Source organism: Pelophylax lessonae (genome assembly GCF_965119305.1).
Source record: "Pelophylax lessonae genome assembly, chromosome: 2".
Classification (NCBI taxonomy): Eukaryota; Metazoa; Chordata; class Amphibia; order Anura; family Ranidae; genus Pelophylax; species Pelophylax lessonae.
Window position 1 is genome coordinate 751,250,025 of NC_138769.1, and position 20,396 is coordinate 751,270,420.

Genomic DNA, 20,396 nt, shown 5'->3' on the forward strand with positions numbered 1-20,396 from the left:
GTATTAACTAGAAATTGATAATGCAGGGAGGCCACAGAGTTGGAGATATTTAATAGAGGTCTACAAGGAGGATATTGGAGATGTTTAATAGAGGTCTACAAGGAGGATATTGGAGATGTTTCATAGATGTCTACAAGGAGGATATTGAAAATGTTTAATAGAGGTCTACAAGGAGGATATTGGAGATGTTTAATAGAGGTCTACAAGGTGGATATTGGAGATGTTTAATAGAGGTCTACAAGGAGGATATTGGAGATGTTTAATAGAGGTCTACAAGGAGGATATTGGAGATGTTTAATAGAGGTCTACAAGGTGGATATTGGAGATGTTTAATAGATGTCTACAAGGAGGATATTGGAGATGTTTAATAGAGGTCTACAAGGAGGATATTGGAGATGTTTAATAGAGGTCTACAAGGAGGATATTGGAGATATTTAGTAGATGTCTACAAGGTGGATATTGGAGATGTTTAATAGATGTCTACAAGGTGGATATTGGAGATGTTTAATAGAGGTCTACAAGGTGGATATTGGAGATTTTTAATAGAGGTCTACAAGGAGGATGTTGGAGATGTTTAATAAATGTCTACTAGGATATTAGAGATGTTTAAATAGATGTCTATAAGTGTGCTCTTTTGGATGCCTTAGGCTGGGAACTATCCTCCACAAAAAGACCCCCTCTCCAGGTCTCCAGACTATTTTTAGCTCCCCTAGACACCATCCAGATGCACCTCCACAGGGATTGGCCAAGTCCTAAAAAAAATTTAGGCTGGTTATTTGAATTTTGGACTCCCACAACATAGAGGGCCCCCAAAAAAAGTATTTATTTGTATTCAATTTTCAGTTTTAGAAAAATAGATTGACTTTTTAAAAAAAATAAAAGGCCAAGGCGTAGTTCTTCCATTTTATATCAGATTGTTCATAAACGATTGCTGTTTGTAATTTATACAATTTTAATTGCTACTTTCCAGAACAGAAATGGATCTTCCGAGCTATAATAGGACCTCGTCCTTCTCTCACATGGAATTTATACTCTTCGGGTTTCCTGGAGTCACAAAGTACCGACCCCTCCTCGCTATTCCCTTCTCTTTCATATTCGCGGTGATACTAAGTGGTAATTCTGTGGTTATGTTGGTCATTGTGTTGGAGAAAAGTCTACACACCCCGATGTACACTCTCATCTTTTCTCTATTGGCCACCAATGTTGTGTACACCATGGCCATCACACCCAAGTTGCTGCTAGGACTGTTTGGCTTTAACCAGATCACCTTGGCTGGCTGTTTGGTCCAGATATTTACTGTATATTCCAGCACCATGGCCGAGTCCACAATTGTACTTCTCATGGCAATAGACAGGTACCTAGCCATCAATCAGCCACTGCATTACCAGGAGATTGTAGTCAAGCATTTAATTGTCCACTTGGCAGTCAATGGAGTCATTCGTTATAGTTTTGTTGTCTTTCCTCTGGTGATTATAGCTGCCCGATCCCGTTACTGCAGGTCCAATATCATCCAACACTTCCACTGTGAAAGCATGATGCTCTTCAGCCTGGGATGTGAAGAGTCGAGAACCCAGATTGCAGGATTGGTAATGAGGACCCTTATGATGTTTTGTGACATTTCCATCATCCTAATTTCCTATCTGAAAGTTCTTCAAACTGTTCTTAGGATTGCAGGGGGAATGGCTCGGTATAAAGCCCTTCATACTTGTAGCACCCATCTGGTGGTGGTCGTCCTCATGTATTCCTCGGGATTCTTAATCTCTGTTCTGTACCTGCCAGGGATCTCCACCTCTTACAACCTTCAGAATATCTGCAGTGCCATCTACTTTCTATTCCCGGCCACAGTCAATCCATTTATCTACGGTCTACGGATGGAGGAGATCAAGAGCAATTTACGGAAACGCTGGGGGAAGAAGAAAGATCTATCAGTTATAAGCATAAGACACTGAGACTGACGTCAAATCTCTCATTTTCTTCTACTAGATTATGAGCTTGTTGCAAGAATAGGGATGAATGATCGCAAAGTTTTGTTAATCTTTATTTGCTGTTTCGATGCTCCCACCGCAATTATCACCCCCATCACTCTGCCAGGAGCCCTGGCCCAGCTGACAAAGGTTGCTCGCTCCCAGTTTGCCTCAATTTTTTTGCTTTGTTTATTAAGAAACCGACTTATTGAACTGAATATAAAACGACAATATATGAATGAGTTTCTACATCCTTGTTTAACCTTCTCACTCTAAGTATGATTGTTCTGTTCTCACTACACGTATGCCCCAGGCGTGTGCAGCTCAACATACAGCTAAACCTTCAATCCTATAATAACCAGTCCTTTTGTAACTATAGGCTTTATTCCAGTGAAAGGATGGTGGTCACATGAAACAGGTTACAAGTCAGATGGATATGCAAATAGGATTGTAAATAATCAGATAGGATTGAGAATATGGTGAAACTGTAAATAAACAGAAAAAGGCATATAATCAGTATATAAACATAAACAAGCATAAACATGCACTGTATGCAGCTAACAGTTCTGAGGCATACCAGCGATGCTTCCAAGAAGAGTTCAGGAATCTCCCACAGGCACATAGGATGCTGTTTGCTCTTCCATGAGGTCTACAATGGAGATTTTCTCAGAGAGGGGTGGAACTAATATCCAGTGATAGAGAGCAAGAGATACCATAAAGTAATGTCCAGCAATAGTCTTTGTCACAGTGGCATCTTGTGGACAATATTGGTATTGCACGTTTCACTAACATTAATTATTTCTTAAGCTGGAGACATGACAATGATTAACCCTTGCTTTCTTCTCTACAGATGAATTCAGCTCTAGAGGTAGTTACTCAGGATGTACATATTTGTTTATTCCCTACCAAGCAAAGTTTGGTGGGGGGGTGCATCTTTCTATGCATCTAAAGTGTATATTTGTACAGTAAATGGATACTTATATTTTTGTACTTAACTTATTTGTACATTTGTTTCTTTTCCCTTCACCCCTTTCCCAAGTTAGTGGGATACTCATGAGTTTTGGCAGAATTTTTGTAGGGGGCGGCTGCCCCAGAGCCAACGGGGACGTGGCTCATTTTTGGTGGGGGGTGGATGTAGCACCCTCCTAGGTAGGTGCTAGGTAAAGTATATATTTGGTCCTGTTCTGCTTATCAAGAAGGCCTGTCACATGCTTTCAGGTGTGGTGTGTTGAGTCTGGGGAGTCTCCCCACTGTATCCAATGAGGGATCTTGTTGGACAGTGGAGGAAACCTAAACCAGGATTTAGGACTGTCCCAGTGGGTGGGCATTGCTGCAATGCATCCTGGGATTGGAAATAAATCCTGAGGGAGCATGCGACAGAGTGTCTTTGGGCGGAAGCAAAGTCCCAGGAGGGGGTGACGGCTGTCTCTCCTCCTGCTGAAGGGAGGAAGGTGGTCCAGGCAGTCAACCTAGGGACCAGGGGTTGAGCTGTGTTGCAGAAGATCCAGTGTGTGCTGATTGAGTGGAACTGCTGGGCAGAGTTCTTCTGGAAAAACAGTGTTGTGAGTACTCAAGATCTGCCCAGGGATCTGCCTAAGAGAAGGGGGCCACTCCAGGGAGGTCAAGGGGATTAGAGAGCCAGCTAACCCGGGATGTAAAGGGGGTGCCAAGTTGTGAAGCCCTGAAGAATAGGGAGTAAAGAGGGCGCCAGGAAGGGCCCTGAAGTGTCCCAGCAGTTCAGTTTGCACTACAAGTCAGCTACCTCAGGAAGGAGTACCTTAGGGAGCTTAAAGGACTTTTCACAGTCAAAGGAGAAACTAAAGTAAGCAGCCTATCCGTGACCAGCGTCAGTCAGCAGTTCTGTATAGTCCCTGCCTATTTTGTGCATAGTTCAGTTGTTGGAGTTTCCCACTCATCCCTTCTCCCATCCAAGTTCTCAATAAATCCTAAAGACCAAGAAACTGGACTGGTCCTTGTCTCAGGTAATCACACTTGGAAACATGCTTAAATGTCCTACTGTTGCTCATGGTAACCCAGGGGAACCCACACACAGCGGCTCCCATGGAAGTACCGCTACAGAACAGTGTTAAAAATAAAAAAATAAATAGGAAAAAAAAATAAAAAATTTTAAAGTGTCCCCGTCTCCGTGAGCTCGCGCACCAAAGAAACCGCATACGTAAGTCGTGCCCGCAAATGAAAACGGTGTTCTAACCACACATGTGAGGTATCGCCGCGATCGCCCGAGTGAGAGCAATAATTCTAGAAAAAGATCCCCTCTGTAACTCTAAACAGGTAACCGTTAAAATGTTTTAAACTTTGCCTGGGAATGGGAATTTTTAAGTACTGTAGTTTGTCGCCATTCCACGAATGTGTGCAATTTTGAACCATAACATGTTAGGTATCTATTTACTCAACGTGATATCATCTTTCACAGTATACAAAAAATTGGACTAACTTTACTGTTTAGTTTTTTGCAGTGGAATTTATTTTTTTCCGAAAAAATTGCGACATTGAAAGACCGCTGCGCAAATACTGCGTGACAAAAAATATTGCAACGACCGCCATTTCATTCTCCGGAGTCTTTGCTAAAAAAATATATACAGTATCTGACAAAAGTAAGTACACCCCTCACATTTTATTCTATCTTTTCATGTGACAACACTGAAGAAATGAGACTTTGCTACAATGTAAAGTAGTGAGTGTACAGCTTGTATAACAGTGTAAATTTGCTGTCCCCTCAAAATAACTCAACACACAGCCATTAATGTCTAAACCACTGGCAACAAAAGTCAGTACACCCCTAAGTGACAATGTCCAAATTGGGCCCAAAGTGACAATATTTTGTGTGGCCACCATTATTTTCCAGCACTGCCTTAACCCTCTTGGGCATGGAGTTTACCAGAGCTTCACAGGTTGCCACTGGAGTCCTCTTCCCCTCCTCCATGATGACATCACAGAGCTGGTGGATGTTAGAGACCTTGCGCTCCTCCACCTTCTGTTTGAGGATTCCCCACAGATGCTCAATAGGGTTTAGGTCCGGAGACATGCTTGGCCAGTCCATCACCTTTATCCTCACCTTCTTTAGCAAGGCAGTGATCGTCTTGGAGGTGTGTTTGGGGTCGTTATCATGTTGGAATACAAATAGAGGGGGGGGAGTGGGACTTTAAATGAGACACCTTGTACATACGGACAAGCAGTGGGGTATACCAGTTGGGACTTTGAGTGAGGCAAGGACAAGCAGCTGATACAATAGTGTAATACAATAACAATTTATTAATAAGTATTGGAAACAGAGGTAGGCATAGCATCTTACATAAAAAAGAATGTGAGTTGTTGACATGAGCCAATAATACATAGACAACATGTGAATGGGTAATACGTGGTTATAAACAATAGCACCATTACATACATACATACATACAATAAAAGTAAAGCATATAAAAATAGCATCACTGCATCAATGAAAGCTCGATGCGTTTCGTGCGCTAAACACACTGCCTCAGGAGCGAATGCAGGACATAAGTCTGCAAGAAGAAAAATTGTATGTATGAGTGTCTAAAAAAATCTCACAATTATCCCAAGAATAGAAGGGAAAAAAGGGAAAATGTATGATGACTTACAAAACAGCTCAAGGTTTAAAAAGGTACTGAAGATGGAGGGTAACTGACAAGTATGTCCAACCCGGGAGCTGTGGGAGCACAGCCAACGGTAGTCCAGGGCACAACTAAGGTCCACTTCGAAAGGGGGGGTACCCATAAATAGAAAAATATGGATACAGCAGCCATGAACATTGGCTGTAACTAAAATAGAATAAACAGTATGTAAAGTATGTAAAGTATTGAAATGTTGCTGCCTGCGGAGTAGGTAAAAATATAAACCTGGGAAAACCTGATCAGACCTCAGAAAATATAAGGACAAGGTGTGGAGTAGGGGTGGGAACAAAGGATCAAGAAACGAAAAAAATGAAAGATGAAAAGTAGTGAGGTAGAAAAGAGTGAAAAATCAGAGAAAAGTAAAAGAGAAAAAAAAAAAAAATTGGCGCCAAAAGGAGTGAGTAACGCCAACCATGGACAAAGTCGAAGAAGGTCCCTCTGGATGGAAAGTGTGGTGTGACCATCATTAAAAAAGCCATAGTATGTGATAAATGTAGAGACTAGATATATGCGTAAGAAAGTGGGGAACCAAAAATGGAAATTATGTAGGAAATAGCAAAGACCAGAAGAAAGCCGAATGGCAAAGTGGGAAAAAGGTGAGTGAGAATTAAACAAAATGAAAACCATAACGCGGTATGGACTTAGAAAGATAAAAAGCAATGAGGAGAAGTGAAGGGAAGGGTGAATGAAAGACCAAACAAAAGCGATTACCTAGTGAGTCCCAGGTGGTAGTGGAACCATTCAGGCGGTCATTAGCGTCCCCAGGACGAGGGGTACAAAGGACTAGATGCTCCCCCAGAAGTGTTATGTGTGTCCAGGGCACACCCGCCAGATGCTCCAAGCGTCACGCCAGCATGCTAAAAGTAAAATGGGGCCAGCGTGGAGAGCAGCCGACACTGCCAGACAGCCGACGCCAGACTCATCTCTTGTTGCATGCTGCTGATGAGATGTTCGCGGCCGGCATTTCGACATCACAAATTACGTCAGGTGCACGGCGGCGAGGCATGGCACCGATGCGCAACGGAGAGGCCTACCCAACCTCCCAGGAGGAAAACGGGGGGGGGGAGAGGGGAGGCTCCCGGAGCGCATCGCAACTCCCGGGTACTGGAACACAAAAATCAGTCCTGTGAAAACAGCTCATGTAAACATGGAGGTGAACAGTCATGAATAAGGGTACTAAAAAATATCGGAATACAACATACTAAACATATCAATTATATGCATGCGGACTGATAGTAGGCGGTCTGCATCATCCATGAGGACAATGAGACTGGGTCTGTCCACTGTCATCAAACTGATTGGATTGATCAAATTGAATCTCACCATATAACCCCCCCACCAGTGGAAAAATAAAAAATAAAAGGAAATTCCACCCCATACGTGAAGAAAACTGTGAGGAAGAGGAAAAAAAATAAATCCATTTTTTTTTTAAAAAAAGGTAATTTTACCCCAAATGTGAAGAAAACTGTGAGGGGGGAAATAAATGTATAAAGAAAAGAGGTAAAAAAAAACAGAAAGAATAATGTGCGTTATCCGCAGAAGGTGCATTCTATGCATTAGGATAAAAAAAATCTTCTGTGTGCAGCAGCCCCCCTCAACCCCCCCCCCCCAATACTTACCTGAGCCTCCTCTCTATCCAGCGATGTGTAGAGTCCCTCAGTCGTCTTGGGACTCTCCCTCCTAATTGGCTGAGACAGAGCCGCATCACCATTGGCTCCCACAGCTGTCAATCAAAGTCAGTCAGCTAATCTGGAGAGAGGGGGGGCTGAGAGGTCTGAATGGACACAGAGAGCTGCAGCTCGGCTCCGGTGCCCCCATAGCAAGCTGCTTACTGTGGGGGGCACTTGATAGGAGGGAGGGGCCAGGAGCAGGGAAGCAGGACCCAAGAAGAGGAAGATCCGCACTGCTCTGTGCAAAACCAACTGCCCAGAGGAGGTAAGTATAGTATATAAAAAAAATGAGACTTTACAATCACTTTAAGGGATAGGCCCAGGACTGGCAGTGTTTCAACTTGTTTTGCCACCACGCCTCCGAAAAGCTTGTGCTGGTTTTGCCACATCTGCATTCTTCTTCCTCCATGACCTCTTCTGCGCAATTCTCCTCTGCAGCAGCAGTGCTCCCTAAGCATTCTAGGGACTACACAAGCAGTCAGGCTAAAAGATGCTATGCAGTGCATCAGTTGGTCTGTCTAGGGGATAGGAGTCACACCGATACAGAGATTCTGTCAGCTCTTCAGGGGCAGGCTCAGAGATGGTTGACGCCAGGACAGCTTGAGCCAGGAATGGTTGTATGAGACAATGGCACCAACCTTCTCTCCGCCGGGACACTTGACACATGTTCCATGTTTGGCACATGTCCTGAATATGGAGGTGCAGCGTTTCTTGAGCAGATACCCGGGCTTCAAAGATCTCCTGAGGCAGGCCAGCAAAGTCTGTGGCCATTTCCACCATTCGTACAATGCCAGTGCTCGGCTGCTCTGACATTCAACGGGAATTCAACCTGCCCACCAACCGCCTCATTTGTGACATGCCCACCATGTGGAACTCAACATTGGCAATGCTGCAGCAGCTGCACATGCAGCAGAGGGCCATCAATGAGTACCTGTGTGAGTATAGCACAAGGACAGGCTCAGGGGAGCTTGGATCTTTTTCGCCACGCCAGTGGCTTTTGATAAAGAATGCATGCATCGTCCTGTCACCATTTGAGGAGGCCCCAAGGATGGTGAGCCGGGACGATACATGCCTCAGTGACACTATCCAGCTAGTCTACCTGCTGGAGCACATGCTGCGTGGAATCATGGACAGGGCACTTGAGGCAGAACAGCAGGAGGAAGAGGAGGACTTCTTTTCCTCACAAGGCCCCCTTTATGCAGATATCATGCCTGCAGGGACACAAATCACACAGGAGGAAGAGGAGGATTGTGTCAGCATGGATGTAGAGGAAGAGGATAGCATACAGCAGATGGTTTTGATTCCCCAGAAACCCCAGGAGTTGTACGTGGTTGGGGAGAGGTTGCTCCTGCTGACAATGTCATCCTTAGTGACCCAGAGGACTCATAAGTTCATGCCTCCTCAAACTTACGTTGCATGGGCTCCCTGATTCTGCAAAGCCTGCCGTGCTTTTAAGGAGAGGGATAATTACTGGTTGGCAACCCTTCTTGATCCACGTTACAAGGGTAAAGTGGCAGAGCTCATCCTATCTTTGCAGAGGATGAAACATCTTGAGGAGGCCTTGAAAAAAAATTTGTGTAACACCTTTCCAGACACTGGGAGGTCAACATTCTCCGGACGTGTTTCTGAGGCATTGTTCAGCCAAAGGAGGAGCGCTGGAGAAGACGGCCAGTTAATCGATGCCTTTAAACAGTTCTTTAGTCCTCAGCAGCACCCAAGGCTGTAAGGTTTAAGCAATCATCGGTAGCATCTCCATCATATGATGCAAGATTATCTAGGTGCAAGAGCAGAGTTGGAGACCTTTCCAGCTGAGCATCCACTGGGTTACTGGGTCATGAGGATGGACCACTGGCCAGAACTTGCTCAATATGGAATGAAGCTACTGGCCTTTCCTGCTTCTAGCGTGCTTTCTGAACTGACGTTCAGTGCTGCTGGAGGTTTTGTGATGGACAAAAGAGTGCATCTGTCCACAGACTCTGTTGACCAGCTGACTTTTATCAAAATGAACCAGTCCTGGATCAACAAGAGCTATCAAGCCCCTGATGCTGATGTAACTGATTGAATTTGCTAGGGGTCTGCTATCCCTTGAAGACTGCATATGCTGCCTATCCTATTCCTCAATCTTGATTCTGCTAGCTTCCAACAATGTTTTTGGTTTAGGTCACCACCAACACCCAAGGCCTAATTTTTCTGCACTGGTATGACAGGTGCATACAATTTAAATGTCCTATGTAATTTTCAACAACAGGCCCTGTCCCTGTGCCCTGCGCCCAGGAAGAGTAACTGCGAGGGGTTACGGTGTTCAGGCACCACCTACAGCAAAGGCCCAATTTTCTGCACCTGTATGACAAGTACATGCAATTTCAAATTTGTATCGAATTCTTAACAGCAGGTCCCATTCCTGCACCCAGCAAGAGTAACTGTGAGGGGTTGCGGTGTTCAGGCACCACCAACACCAAAGGCCCAACTTCAGTTTCAGTTCCTTGCCGATACTAACCTTCCAGGTCCCCATCACTCCAGCAGGTTTGCATAGCCGCCACCCAACCTTGGCCAGGTCAAATGACAGCACAGCACCCCCACTAGATCACTGATATGAACACATACAACACTTGATCTTTGCCAATTTCAAATTTGTATGGAATTTTTACCAGCAGGGCCCGTTGCTGCGCCCAGCAAGAGTAACTGCGAGGGGTTACGGTGTTCAGGCACCACCAACAACCAAGGCCCAATATATATTTGTATACAACATTTTTTGCTTTAGAAATGTCAACATTGCTGCAGCAGGCTACATACATCATAGAGATGGGCTACTTTACAGGCGCATTCAAGGGACCCCCCAGGCATGATAGTTAAAGGAATTTTTCATTTTTATAGCTTCACTTTAAGCCTCATTGAAATCAGTAAATCACTGCTCCTTTCAAAACAATCGTTTACATTTTTTGCATTGCTACATGTTCCCCAGGTCACTACCCGGACCCCCATAAACTTTAGTTGGGCAATAACTTGCATTTAAGCCTTCAAAAGGAGGCCGTTTGATTTTCGAGGTTCGAGTCCCATAGACTTCAATGGGGTTTGTTTGTTCAAACAAACTTTTCCTCTGTTCACGTGTTCTGGTGCAAACTGAACCTGGGGGTGTTCGGCTCATCACTAGTCATGAGGCAGCACCATAAGAACTAATAATGATCTAGGGCCAGCATGCGCAGCGTCCTTCGTTTCTATGGTGATAAGGAAATTGTCAAGTGGTGTAAGATTATGCAACGTCACAGAGTACTTCACAGAGGTTCCGAGTCTGTCCTGGTTCATTGTGAAGTGAGAAACAAATCAGCGCTGACCAGAATATACTAAGTAATACTCAATAAATTAAATGTGTAATAAATAAACCAATATCTGATAACATTGAGTGCTTTCACATAACACAGTGGACAATTAGATAAAGATGAATGCGGCGCCAAAGGGGTAAGAATAATAATACCAATACATGTATAGCAATCTAAAGTGCAAATGCCAACGCCATTACATAAATACTATAGCAAAGTAATACGAAAAAATGTGCCAATATGTAAAGTGTCACAGTGGGCATGTGCTACAACAATAGTGACAATAATAGTATTCAATATCCAAGTGGTGAATAAATAAATAAATAATAAACCTCAAAGGTAAAATAAATTAATTAGTAGCAAAATCCATAGGAAATCTTCTGTGCAAAGTGTCACAGTGGGCAAAGTGCACGAGCTAAAATATTAGTGACAATCAGGGTATTATATAGCCAAGTGGTGAAATAAATAAATAAATAATTAACGAGCTTCAAAAGTGAATTAAATGATTGATATGCAAAGTCCGTATAAAATCTTCTGTGCAAATGGAACAAACAAAGTGCTGGTGCTCCAATCCCAATCCAGGTGACTCAGGGTGCTGATATAAATAAGTGCTAGCCGCTCACCTCATAGTCTGGCTCACAAATTATAATGAGCCAGACCCACTTGGTGCACTCTCAGGTGCTAATAGACCATTGGCTGAACACCTCTCTCATTCCATTCCCATGGTAAGGGGTCTGCTGGATGGATAAACACAGGATATGGCCAGATCTACTGTGTCCACTTATACAGTAATCAGGTATAATGGGGCATCAACTCCTCTCACTCCTCTCTCCCACGACAGGATGATAACAGTATCTTTGGCACTTGAGCCTGGAGAGGGGAAGAGCAAATGTCTTCTTTGCCTCTACCAAAGCCCCACTTCTTATTGGGTTCTTTTTTGGCTCTCTGTTGACTTTGCCCGGGGGAGGGGGGGGGGGGCATGAAAAAGTTTCCTATATCTCTCTCTTTTAGGCTTGCTAGGACATTTTGTTCCCCCTCTCAGAGGACCTGGACAACACTTCATCCAGGCCTGACCCAAACAGTAAGGACCCTTCAAAAGGTAGCCAACAGAGCTTCACCTTTGAAGTAAAGTCGCCTTCCCAAGCTTTTTTTTAATATTATTTTCCACATAGAAGGGGTAAGAAATTGCCTTCATCCCTGACCTATTGTGACAAGCTAGAACCCTCTCTTGTTTGGGACTATAATGGCAATTAGATAATTTCTTAATTTATAACTGAAACCAAGATATTGACCTTAGACCTTTTAGGAATATAATATAAATTAGGAAATTACCTAATTGCCATTATAGCCTTCCCAAGCTTTAACCCAAATGGCTCTCCTAGCTGAATCAATGACAGCGCCGGTTTTTGCTGAGGCTATCACTGACTCAACTGCTGAGTCAGCCAAATAGGTAACAGCTTTCCCTATAACTGAGACGGAATTCAGCACCTCCTGTGACTTACTTCCCTGTGAAAGGTAAGGAAAGGTCTTGTAAGTTTTTCTATCCAGAAGTCTGCATTCCTAGCTACGCAGGTTGCAGCCAGTGCTGGAGCCATAGTGGATGAGTTTGCATCCCAGGCTTTCTTTAGCAGAGATTCTGACTTACAGTCCATGGCATCCCTGATATTCCCTGTGTCCTCAGAAGAGAGGTCAGACCCAGTGGCGGCTGGTGAAGTTTTAAAAAGGTGGGGCGCAAGACCCCGCCCTTCCATTTGAACCCTCCCACTTCTCAGAAGCCACACCCCTTACAGACTCCACCCATGTTGCCCCCTGTATTTCGCTTGCGTGAACAAATTCTCCCAATATATCACATATTAACCACTTTACCACCGGAGGATTTTGCTGTCTTACGTCCAGGTCACTTTTTGGAATTCGGCTCTGTGTGACTTTAACTGACAATTGAGCGGTCGTGCGACGCTGTACCCAAACTAAATTGACGTCCTTTTTTTCCCACAAACAGAGCTTTCTTTTGGTGGTATTTGATCACCTGTGCGATTATTACTTTTTGCGCTATAAACAAAAAAAGAGCGTAAATTTTGAAAAAATAACATATTTTTATATGAAATTCCCCCCCCCCCCCCCCCAAAAAAAAAACGGTCTACGTCGCTGGACAATAACGAGCCACATTGCTGCAGTAGCAGCAATGTGAGCAGACGTCAAGTGGTTAAGGGGTCCATCAGTACTAGTATATCCCATAATAGGGAACAGGGGCCCTATTATGGGATATACTGTGAGAGACACCCTATTATTATATTATTATATATATATTATACTATTATATTACACCCTGCGCTGATGAGGCTGCATTCATGGGCACAGGAAAGACTGCATTTGATTAAAAGAAAATTGTTCTGAGTTCAATGCTGTTTATTTAAAATTTTAAGCTTTTTTCCTAAAATTTCCCTCCTAAATGTGAGGTACGTGTTATACGCCGATAAATACGGTAAATCTTTCAAGGATCGGTGAACAGGAAATACTTTGGATTGGTTTTTAACCAGTCCTTTATACATCTTATCCTGTGCCGAGGTCTCCTTGGGAAGTTCCAGGATTTCTTCTGTAGCATAGACAGCTTGAAGGAGTCCCTCCAGATTTTCTAGACCAAACAGATTTCTGTTCAGTTTGGTCTCCTCTGACTCACTATCTGGGTCCATATCAACCTCCTCCCCAGAGCTAAGCTGAGACTTAGCCTGACTTTCTGCATTCCCCAGGACTTTCTCTTCCCTTGCTTGAGCAGGGGGAGACCCTGTGAACCAGGCAGAAAGGCAGACGGACCTGCCTTGGAAAGTAAACTCTCCTGAGAAGAAGGGCCCTCTTTAGGGGTTAGCTCACCCGGCTCTGTTACCTGGGGGGAAGCTACAGAGGTGCGAAAGAACTGGATAGTGGCAGCATTTCCTCCTGCACAGACAGGAAATCTTTCATCAACCCTGAGGTCTCTTTACCAGCCAGTTTGTTAATACACCTGTAACAAAAGGGCTTGGTGTGAGAGCTGGGCAGTCTCTCCCCGCAATTACCACACTTCTTAGAGGAGCTAGTGCTAGCGGATACAGGGGGTGGTTTATCAGAGGCCTCCTGGGCTCCACCTGGTGATTCCGCAAAAGAAGAGGAGACAAATACAAGATCACTCTTCTTGCCCCACAATACTTGAACACAGGTCCCCCGATGGGGAGAGCATGGGAACTACCAGGGACTAAGTCTGACACTGGTATTACCCCACAATAAGGAAACGGCACTTACCAGGCCCGATCTGCTCTTACCTGCAACCACCTGTGCCTTCTTTCCCTCCTCCTTCTCCATGAGGTGGGTTGCGGCGGGCTTCATACCTCTGGCAGCTTTCTGGCTCTCTTTGGCTGGAGTCTGCCTTGCTGCCACCATGCGGGTCTGGTGTCTCCTCCGCACTTGATTCCCTCTTCCGGGTTGTACTGCACATACTCCGCCTTTCCTGTATGAACTGGAAGTTCTAGTTTCAAAGCAAGGCTTGGAGCGTGCTGTGTCCTCCCCAAGCCACCGCTGTGTCCTGCAGCTGAACCTTCTGGCGTCTGGAGAAAGAACCTCCACTTGAATGCAGGGGAGGACAGGAGGAGACCCTGCTAAAGAGCAGGCCAACAGGCTTTGGAGGGACAACCAATTTGCGACCGATTGCCTGTATCCTGGGGCAACCTATGAGAAGCCTATAGAAGGCGTGCAGGAAGAGTGCGGACCTCACGGGCGTTGCTGAACCTGCCTCACAGGGGGACCATCCAACACAGTCTTCAGGTCAGAGAAAAAAAAGGAGTGGCTAGCGACCTGCAGAGGTACCTCAGAAAGATTCCATATGACTTGGCGGCTTGAAGGGAACATACCAAAGTTTCTGATTATGCCCCATCCAGTCTTGATGTCGCCCTACTGAAGCTAGAAGACCCTGACTTTGGTTTGCCTCTGTAATCTCTGAGTAAAGCCCTGTTTATTTATCTCTTTATGTAAGGTGTTACAAATTTCTGAATAATGGTACATGCCCGTGTGATAGGTCTTGAGCACCTAATCAGGTATAAGTAGGCATACAACTTCAACTTCATCCTTTTCCCACAGTTTTTTGGTCTTTTTTGGTGTATCAGGTTCACTTATCATCCATATTGCATTGGTGAAGACGATAGGAGCCAGGGGATCGTTGCTTGATTGATGAAGCCAATTTAATTTGGGCATCTTGGTGATCTCTGGCACCTGGTGGACCACACTGTGGACAACAGCGTAAACCTCCCGTGTGATGCTCCCACTTTGGGGTCCGCCAACTGTCTTTATGACCACTATGATGGTCAAGATGGCCCCCCTATCCTGCTGGGTCGGCCCTTGTCCAACACTTTTATTTACAATGTTAATAACCCCTGGTCTATGACTCAGGCCAGGTAAGGCGATGCTTCAAAGTTTATACCATTCTTTTCTATTCTCTTCGAGTTAGGTCATTTATTTTATGTCTTTTTCTCTGATGTCCTATTCATATTCTAGGTACCATCAAGGCCATTTACAATATGTTGTTAGTTTTCAACTATATGCCTGGGGGGGGGGGCACCTGCAGCAAGAGGTCTGGCTGTCACTGATCACCGCCATTAGTAGTACAGTACTACATTCCAATAGTCATTTAGAGGCATAACTGATATAAATAATGCATTGATAACTAAAATAAACATAATACAGTACAGTATAAAAAAAAAATTGTAAGCTTACCCCATCTTGATTGTTGTCGCAAGGCCAGAGAAGCTGAGAGAGTTTAATGTAGTAGGTATGATGAAGGCATACAGTGTAACGCTCCTGCATTTTTGTAGTAGGCTGGATTTGCAGCTGCAGAATCTCCACTCAGTAGTCATGTAGAGATGTGTTGAATAACCAGATCCAACTCTCCAGACTCATCACTGTGGGCCTGTCAGCTTCAGCATACAGATATACACACTCAATAAGATGTTCCTGGAGTGATAGGATGTATATGACAGTATGAAGATGATGTGCTGAAGGGACAGGTGTGAACAGTGACAGAGATGGTAAGCACTTGATAGAAATGTTCAGGAGAGTATTAGATGGTATTAGGTAGAATGCAGATAGGTTAGTAATCGAGTATGGTGACAGGTGGTAAGGACAGCAGATGACAAATACAGGATAGACTAACCCAGTGCAAGGATAGATGGTAGTAGACTCAAGAGCTAGCAATCTATGTAACAGTGCAGATGATAGAATTAGTATGCATAGATAGTAACAGTCCTTAATGTGCAGAGGTAGATAGTGTAAGTAAGGTTATGGAGGATTCCCCTGTGGGGTACTTATCACTTAGTAAGGTTAGTAGTAGAAGGGTCCAGTAGTGAGGGAGTGATCCAGTAGCGAGATACAGGGATCAGTAGCGAGGTTCCGGTCTGTTTCCAAGTAAAAGAAAGTAGCTGGAGGTTCCGGCAGCAAGACAAGCTTGTAAGCATGTGGACACACAGGCAGGTTGAACGAACGATGTGAGAGAGAACGCCGGCGGTTGAAATAGCCGCTCTGCGGCGCTCGGCGATGACGTCATCCGTCTTAAAGGTGTATGCGTACCACCTAATTAGAAAGGTGGGACGCATATCGAAAGAAAATAGAAAATAAGGGTACCAGAGGTACCAGAATCTTACAATACCCCCCCCCCCCTTAAGGCCGGCTCCGGAAGGCCTATAGCACTGGTTTCTCCGGGTATTTCGAGTGAAACCTTCGTATAAGCCTAGGTGCGTGAACATCAGTGGTATCCAACCAGGTGTCGTCTTGGGGTCCATAGTTCTTCCATCTTATGAGATACTGGAGTCTTCCTCTGTGGATACGAGAATCCAAAATCTCCTTAATCTCATATTCTTCTCCTCCTTCAACTTGTACTGGAGGTGGAGGCAAGATGGTAGGCCTTATTCCTTGATTAGGAACATGGGGTTTCAGTAGCGACACATGGAAGATGGGATGGATCTTGAGATCTGCTGGTAAGGTGAGCTGTACTGCAGCTTTTCCAATAAGTTTCTTAATTGGGAAGGGTCCCAGAAATAAAGGTCCCAGCTTTTTGCTAGGGATTTTTAATCTTAAATTTCTTGTCGATAGCCAAACGAGGTCCCCAATAGCATACTGAGAAGAAGGTCTTCTACGTAGGTCGTAGTACCTTTTTTGTTGGCTATGGGCGTGTGAGATAGTGGTATTAAGTAAACCCAGAGAGTCCTTTATTTGGGTAAGATAGTCTGAGGCTACTGGGTTACTTGATGGTAGGATGCGTGGTGGAAGAAGTGTGGGATGAAACCCATAGTTCAAGTAGAACGGACTTTGCTTAGTAGTACTGTGGGTTGCGTTGTTATAAGCAAATTCCGCCAGAGGGAGGGGGTCCACCCAATCATCCTGTAGGTATGATGTGTAGCAACGCAGATATTGTTCTATACACTGGTTGACTCTTTCAGTCTGTCCGTTGGTCTGAGGGTGGTAGGGAGAAGTGAGCTTTCGCTCAATCCGTAATATTTGACAAAGAGCTTGCCAAAATTTGGAGATGAACTGTGAACCACGGTCGGATAAAAGAGTCTTTGGAATTCCGTGTAACTTGAACACATGTTTCATCAGTAGTTCCGCTGTTTGTTTAGATGAAGGTAGTCTACGGATAGCGATGAAATGTGCCATCTTTGTCAGGTGGTCCACTGACACTAGAATGGTATTAAATCCTTTAGAAGGTGGTAGTTCTACTATAAAGTCTAAGGACACAACTTCCCATGGAGCCTGGGGTATTGGTAGACTGCAGAGTAGACCGGATGGTTTTGTAGTGTCAATTTTGGACCTTGCACAGATGTCACATGAAGATACAAATTTTTGTACAGACGTCTTCATATCAGGCCACCAAAACTGCCTAGTAAGCAAATTAAGGGTTTTCGTCATACCCATATGTCCTGCCATGGGCACATCATGTGATAATTCCAAGATCTTGGTGCGCATAGTAGGGGGTATGTAGAGTTTGTCGTTGTAGTAGAGGAAGCCTTCTGCATCAGTACTTAGTTGTGGTGGAGGTGAATCCAATCCTATACTGTGCAAAATCTCTTCCTTCAGGGAACGAACAACCCCAATAATACGTTCATAGGGTATTATAGGAATAGAAGGGATTTCAGCGCAGTTATCTTCGGTTAATCGTGATAGCGCATCCGCTTTTTTATTTTTGTCTGCAGGTGTGTAGGTCACTAAGAAGTTGAATCTTAGGAAGAATAATGACCATCGTACCTGCCGGTGGGAGAGAGTTTTGTTAGTCTGGAGGTATTGAAGGTTTTTATGATCTGTATATATGAGTATTGGTAATTGGGTACCCTCAAGTAGATGTCGCCAATTCTCCAGTGCCAGTTTTATGGCAAGCAACTCCTTTTCACCCACTGGGTAATTCACCTCTGGGCTGCTTAATGATTTTGAAAAGAAAGCAACTGGATGAAGTGGTGAAGTATTTGTTGGTCGTTGGGAGAGAACTGCTCCTACTGCCATATTTGACGCATCTACCTCCAGAATATATTGGAGGGATGGGTCTGGATGGCGTAGTATGGGAGCAGAAGTAAAGCTTGATTTTAACAAGCAGAAAGCTTGATTTGCTTCTTCTGACCATTTGAATGGTTTCTTTATACTTGTCAGTTGTGTGAGAGGTCTCACAATGGCAGAAAAGTTCTTGATGAACTTCCTATAGAAGTTTGAAAATCCAAGGAATCGCTGTAAGGCCTTACGAGTTGTTGGTATAGGCCAGTCCAGAATACAGGATATCTTACTCATATCCATCTTAATTCCGGTTTTGGATATGATGTATCCTAGGAATAATATTTCTTCTTTATGAAATAGGCATTTTTTTAATTTCACGTATAGATTGTGTGTAATCTGGATAACACAAGTCTTACATGTTTTATATGTTCAGGGAGAGATCAAGAATAGATAAGTATATCGTCCAGATATACTACAACACAGACATCAAGTAAGTCTCTAAAGATGTTGTTTATGAACCTTTGGAAGGCTGCGGGAGCATTACATAGCCCGAATGGCATCACAAGGTATTCGAATAGTCCGTATCTGGTTCTGAATGCTGTTTTCCACTCATCTCCGTCACGGATTCGGATTAGGTTGTATGCCCCTTTCAGGTCTAATTTAGAGAAGTAAGTAGCCCCACGCACTTGTTCAATGAGTTCAGGGATGAGCGGCAAAGGATAGCGATCTTTTACTGTAATGGTATTTAATTGCCTATAATCGATAATAGGCCTAAGACTGGAATCCTTATTGCGGACAAAGAAAAGTCCTGCAGCTGTGGAAGAAGTAGAGGGTCTGATGAACCCTTTTGTCAAATTCTCATCCAAGTATTCCTTGAGATGAGAAAGTTCATCCTGTGAAAGGGGATAAACATGACCGAAAGGCAATTTGCTGTTAGGGAGTAAATCGATAGTGCAATCATAATCCCTATGGGGAGGCAACACTTGAGCATTTTTCTCAAGGAAAACTTCGGACAGGTCCTGATAGCATAGTGGTGCAATCTCATCTGACACCACAGACAGGATCTTTCCATAAGATGGGAGGTTACACGTAATCTCACAATAGTTACATAGTTACATAGTAGGTGAGGTTGAATAAAGACAATAGTCCATCCAGTTCAACCTGTGTAGGTGTGTGTGGCTGTAATCATCTCACATACCCCTGAATGTTCTGATCCTTGAGATGTAAGTCTAAGAGTCTTTTGAAAGCCACCATACTACCCGCAGAAACCACCTCTTGTGGTAGAGAATTCCACAATCTTGTAGCCCTAACAGTAAAGAACCCCCCACGTTGCCTGAGGTTAAAACGCTTCTCCTCTAATCGCATTGTATGCCCTCGAGTCCTCATGCAATCCCTTCGAATGAACAGCTTTTTTTCTAAGCTGGGATCCCCATTAAGATATTTATAAATTGCTATCATGTCCCCCCTCAGACGTCTCTTCTCCAGGGAGAATAAATCGAGCGATTGTAGACGCTCTTCATAGTCAAGGTCCTCCAATCCCCTAATTAGTGAGAAGTGAAAGTTAAAGTCCGTCTTTTCCAATCTATGATTGGTTGATGTGTGTGTAACCAGGGGAGTCCCAAAATAATAGAAAAATGGGGTGAAGCTAGTATATCAAAAGTGGTGGTCTCCATATGAGACTCGTTAGCAGTGACAAGGAGTGCTTGTGTCTGATTGGTGATTGGACCAGAAGATAGTGGAATACCGTTAATGAAACTAACAGAAACAGGTTTAGGTTTTGAAATAATAGGTATTTTATTTAAGGTAACAAAACGTGTATCAATATAGTTTCCACAAGATCCAGTGTCGATCATAGCCTTGGTGGTGATCCTAGTCTGGTCCCACTGCAATGTCAAATGAACAAAGAGATAGGGGTTAGAAAAGGAAGTCGTTAATCCTCCTAGCAAGACATGTGAACACTCACCCTCTTTTTTGCGGACAAGGGGACAGACGCTTATTGAATGATCCGGGGATGCGCAGTACATGCAGAGGTTTCTGGATCTTCTCCTTGCTCGTTCAGTAGTTGATAAAGGTGGGCGTATGGTTCCTACCTCCATAGGAGTAGGGTCAACGGCCGAAATCCGAGAAGGACTAGACAATGGCATTCCCATTTTCTCAGCCTTTCTTTCACGCAGTCGCCTGTCGATGTTGATACTGAGTTGTATTAAGGCATCCAAAGTGCCAGGTAAATCCGCTCGGGCGAGCTCGTCTTTAACAGCTTCTGATAACCCGAGTCTGAATTGAGTTCGCAAAGATGTA

General features: G+C 44.1%; 1 protein-coding gene across 1 annotated transcript in view; it reads left to right on the top strand.

Moving 5' to 3' along the window:
• Window positions 1-977: 977 nt before the first annotated feature.
• LOC309548399 (uncharacterized protein) overlaps window positions 978-20,396 on the top strand; it is a gene marked incomplete at both ends in the record, with an annotated part of 72,683 nt that continues 53,264 nt past the window's right edge. The window contains 2 exons of the mRNA XM_082248338.1: window positions 978-1,928; window positions 12,120-12,292. Coding sequence (XP_082104464.1) covers window positions 978-1,928; window positions 12,120-12,292 — 1,124 coding nt within the window. The remainder of the gene's footprint in view (window positions 1,929-12,119; window positions 12,293-20,396) is intronic.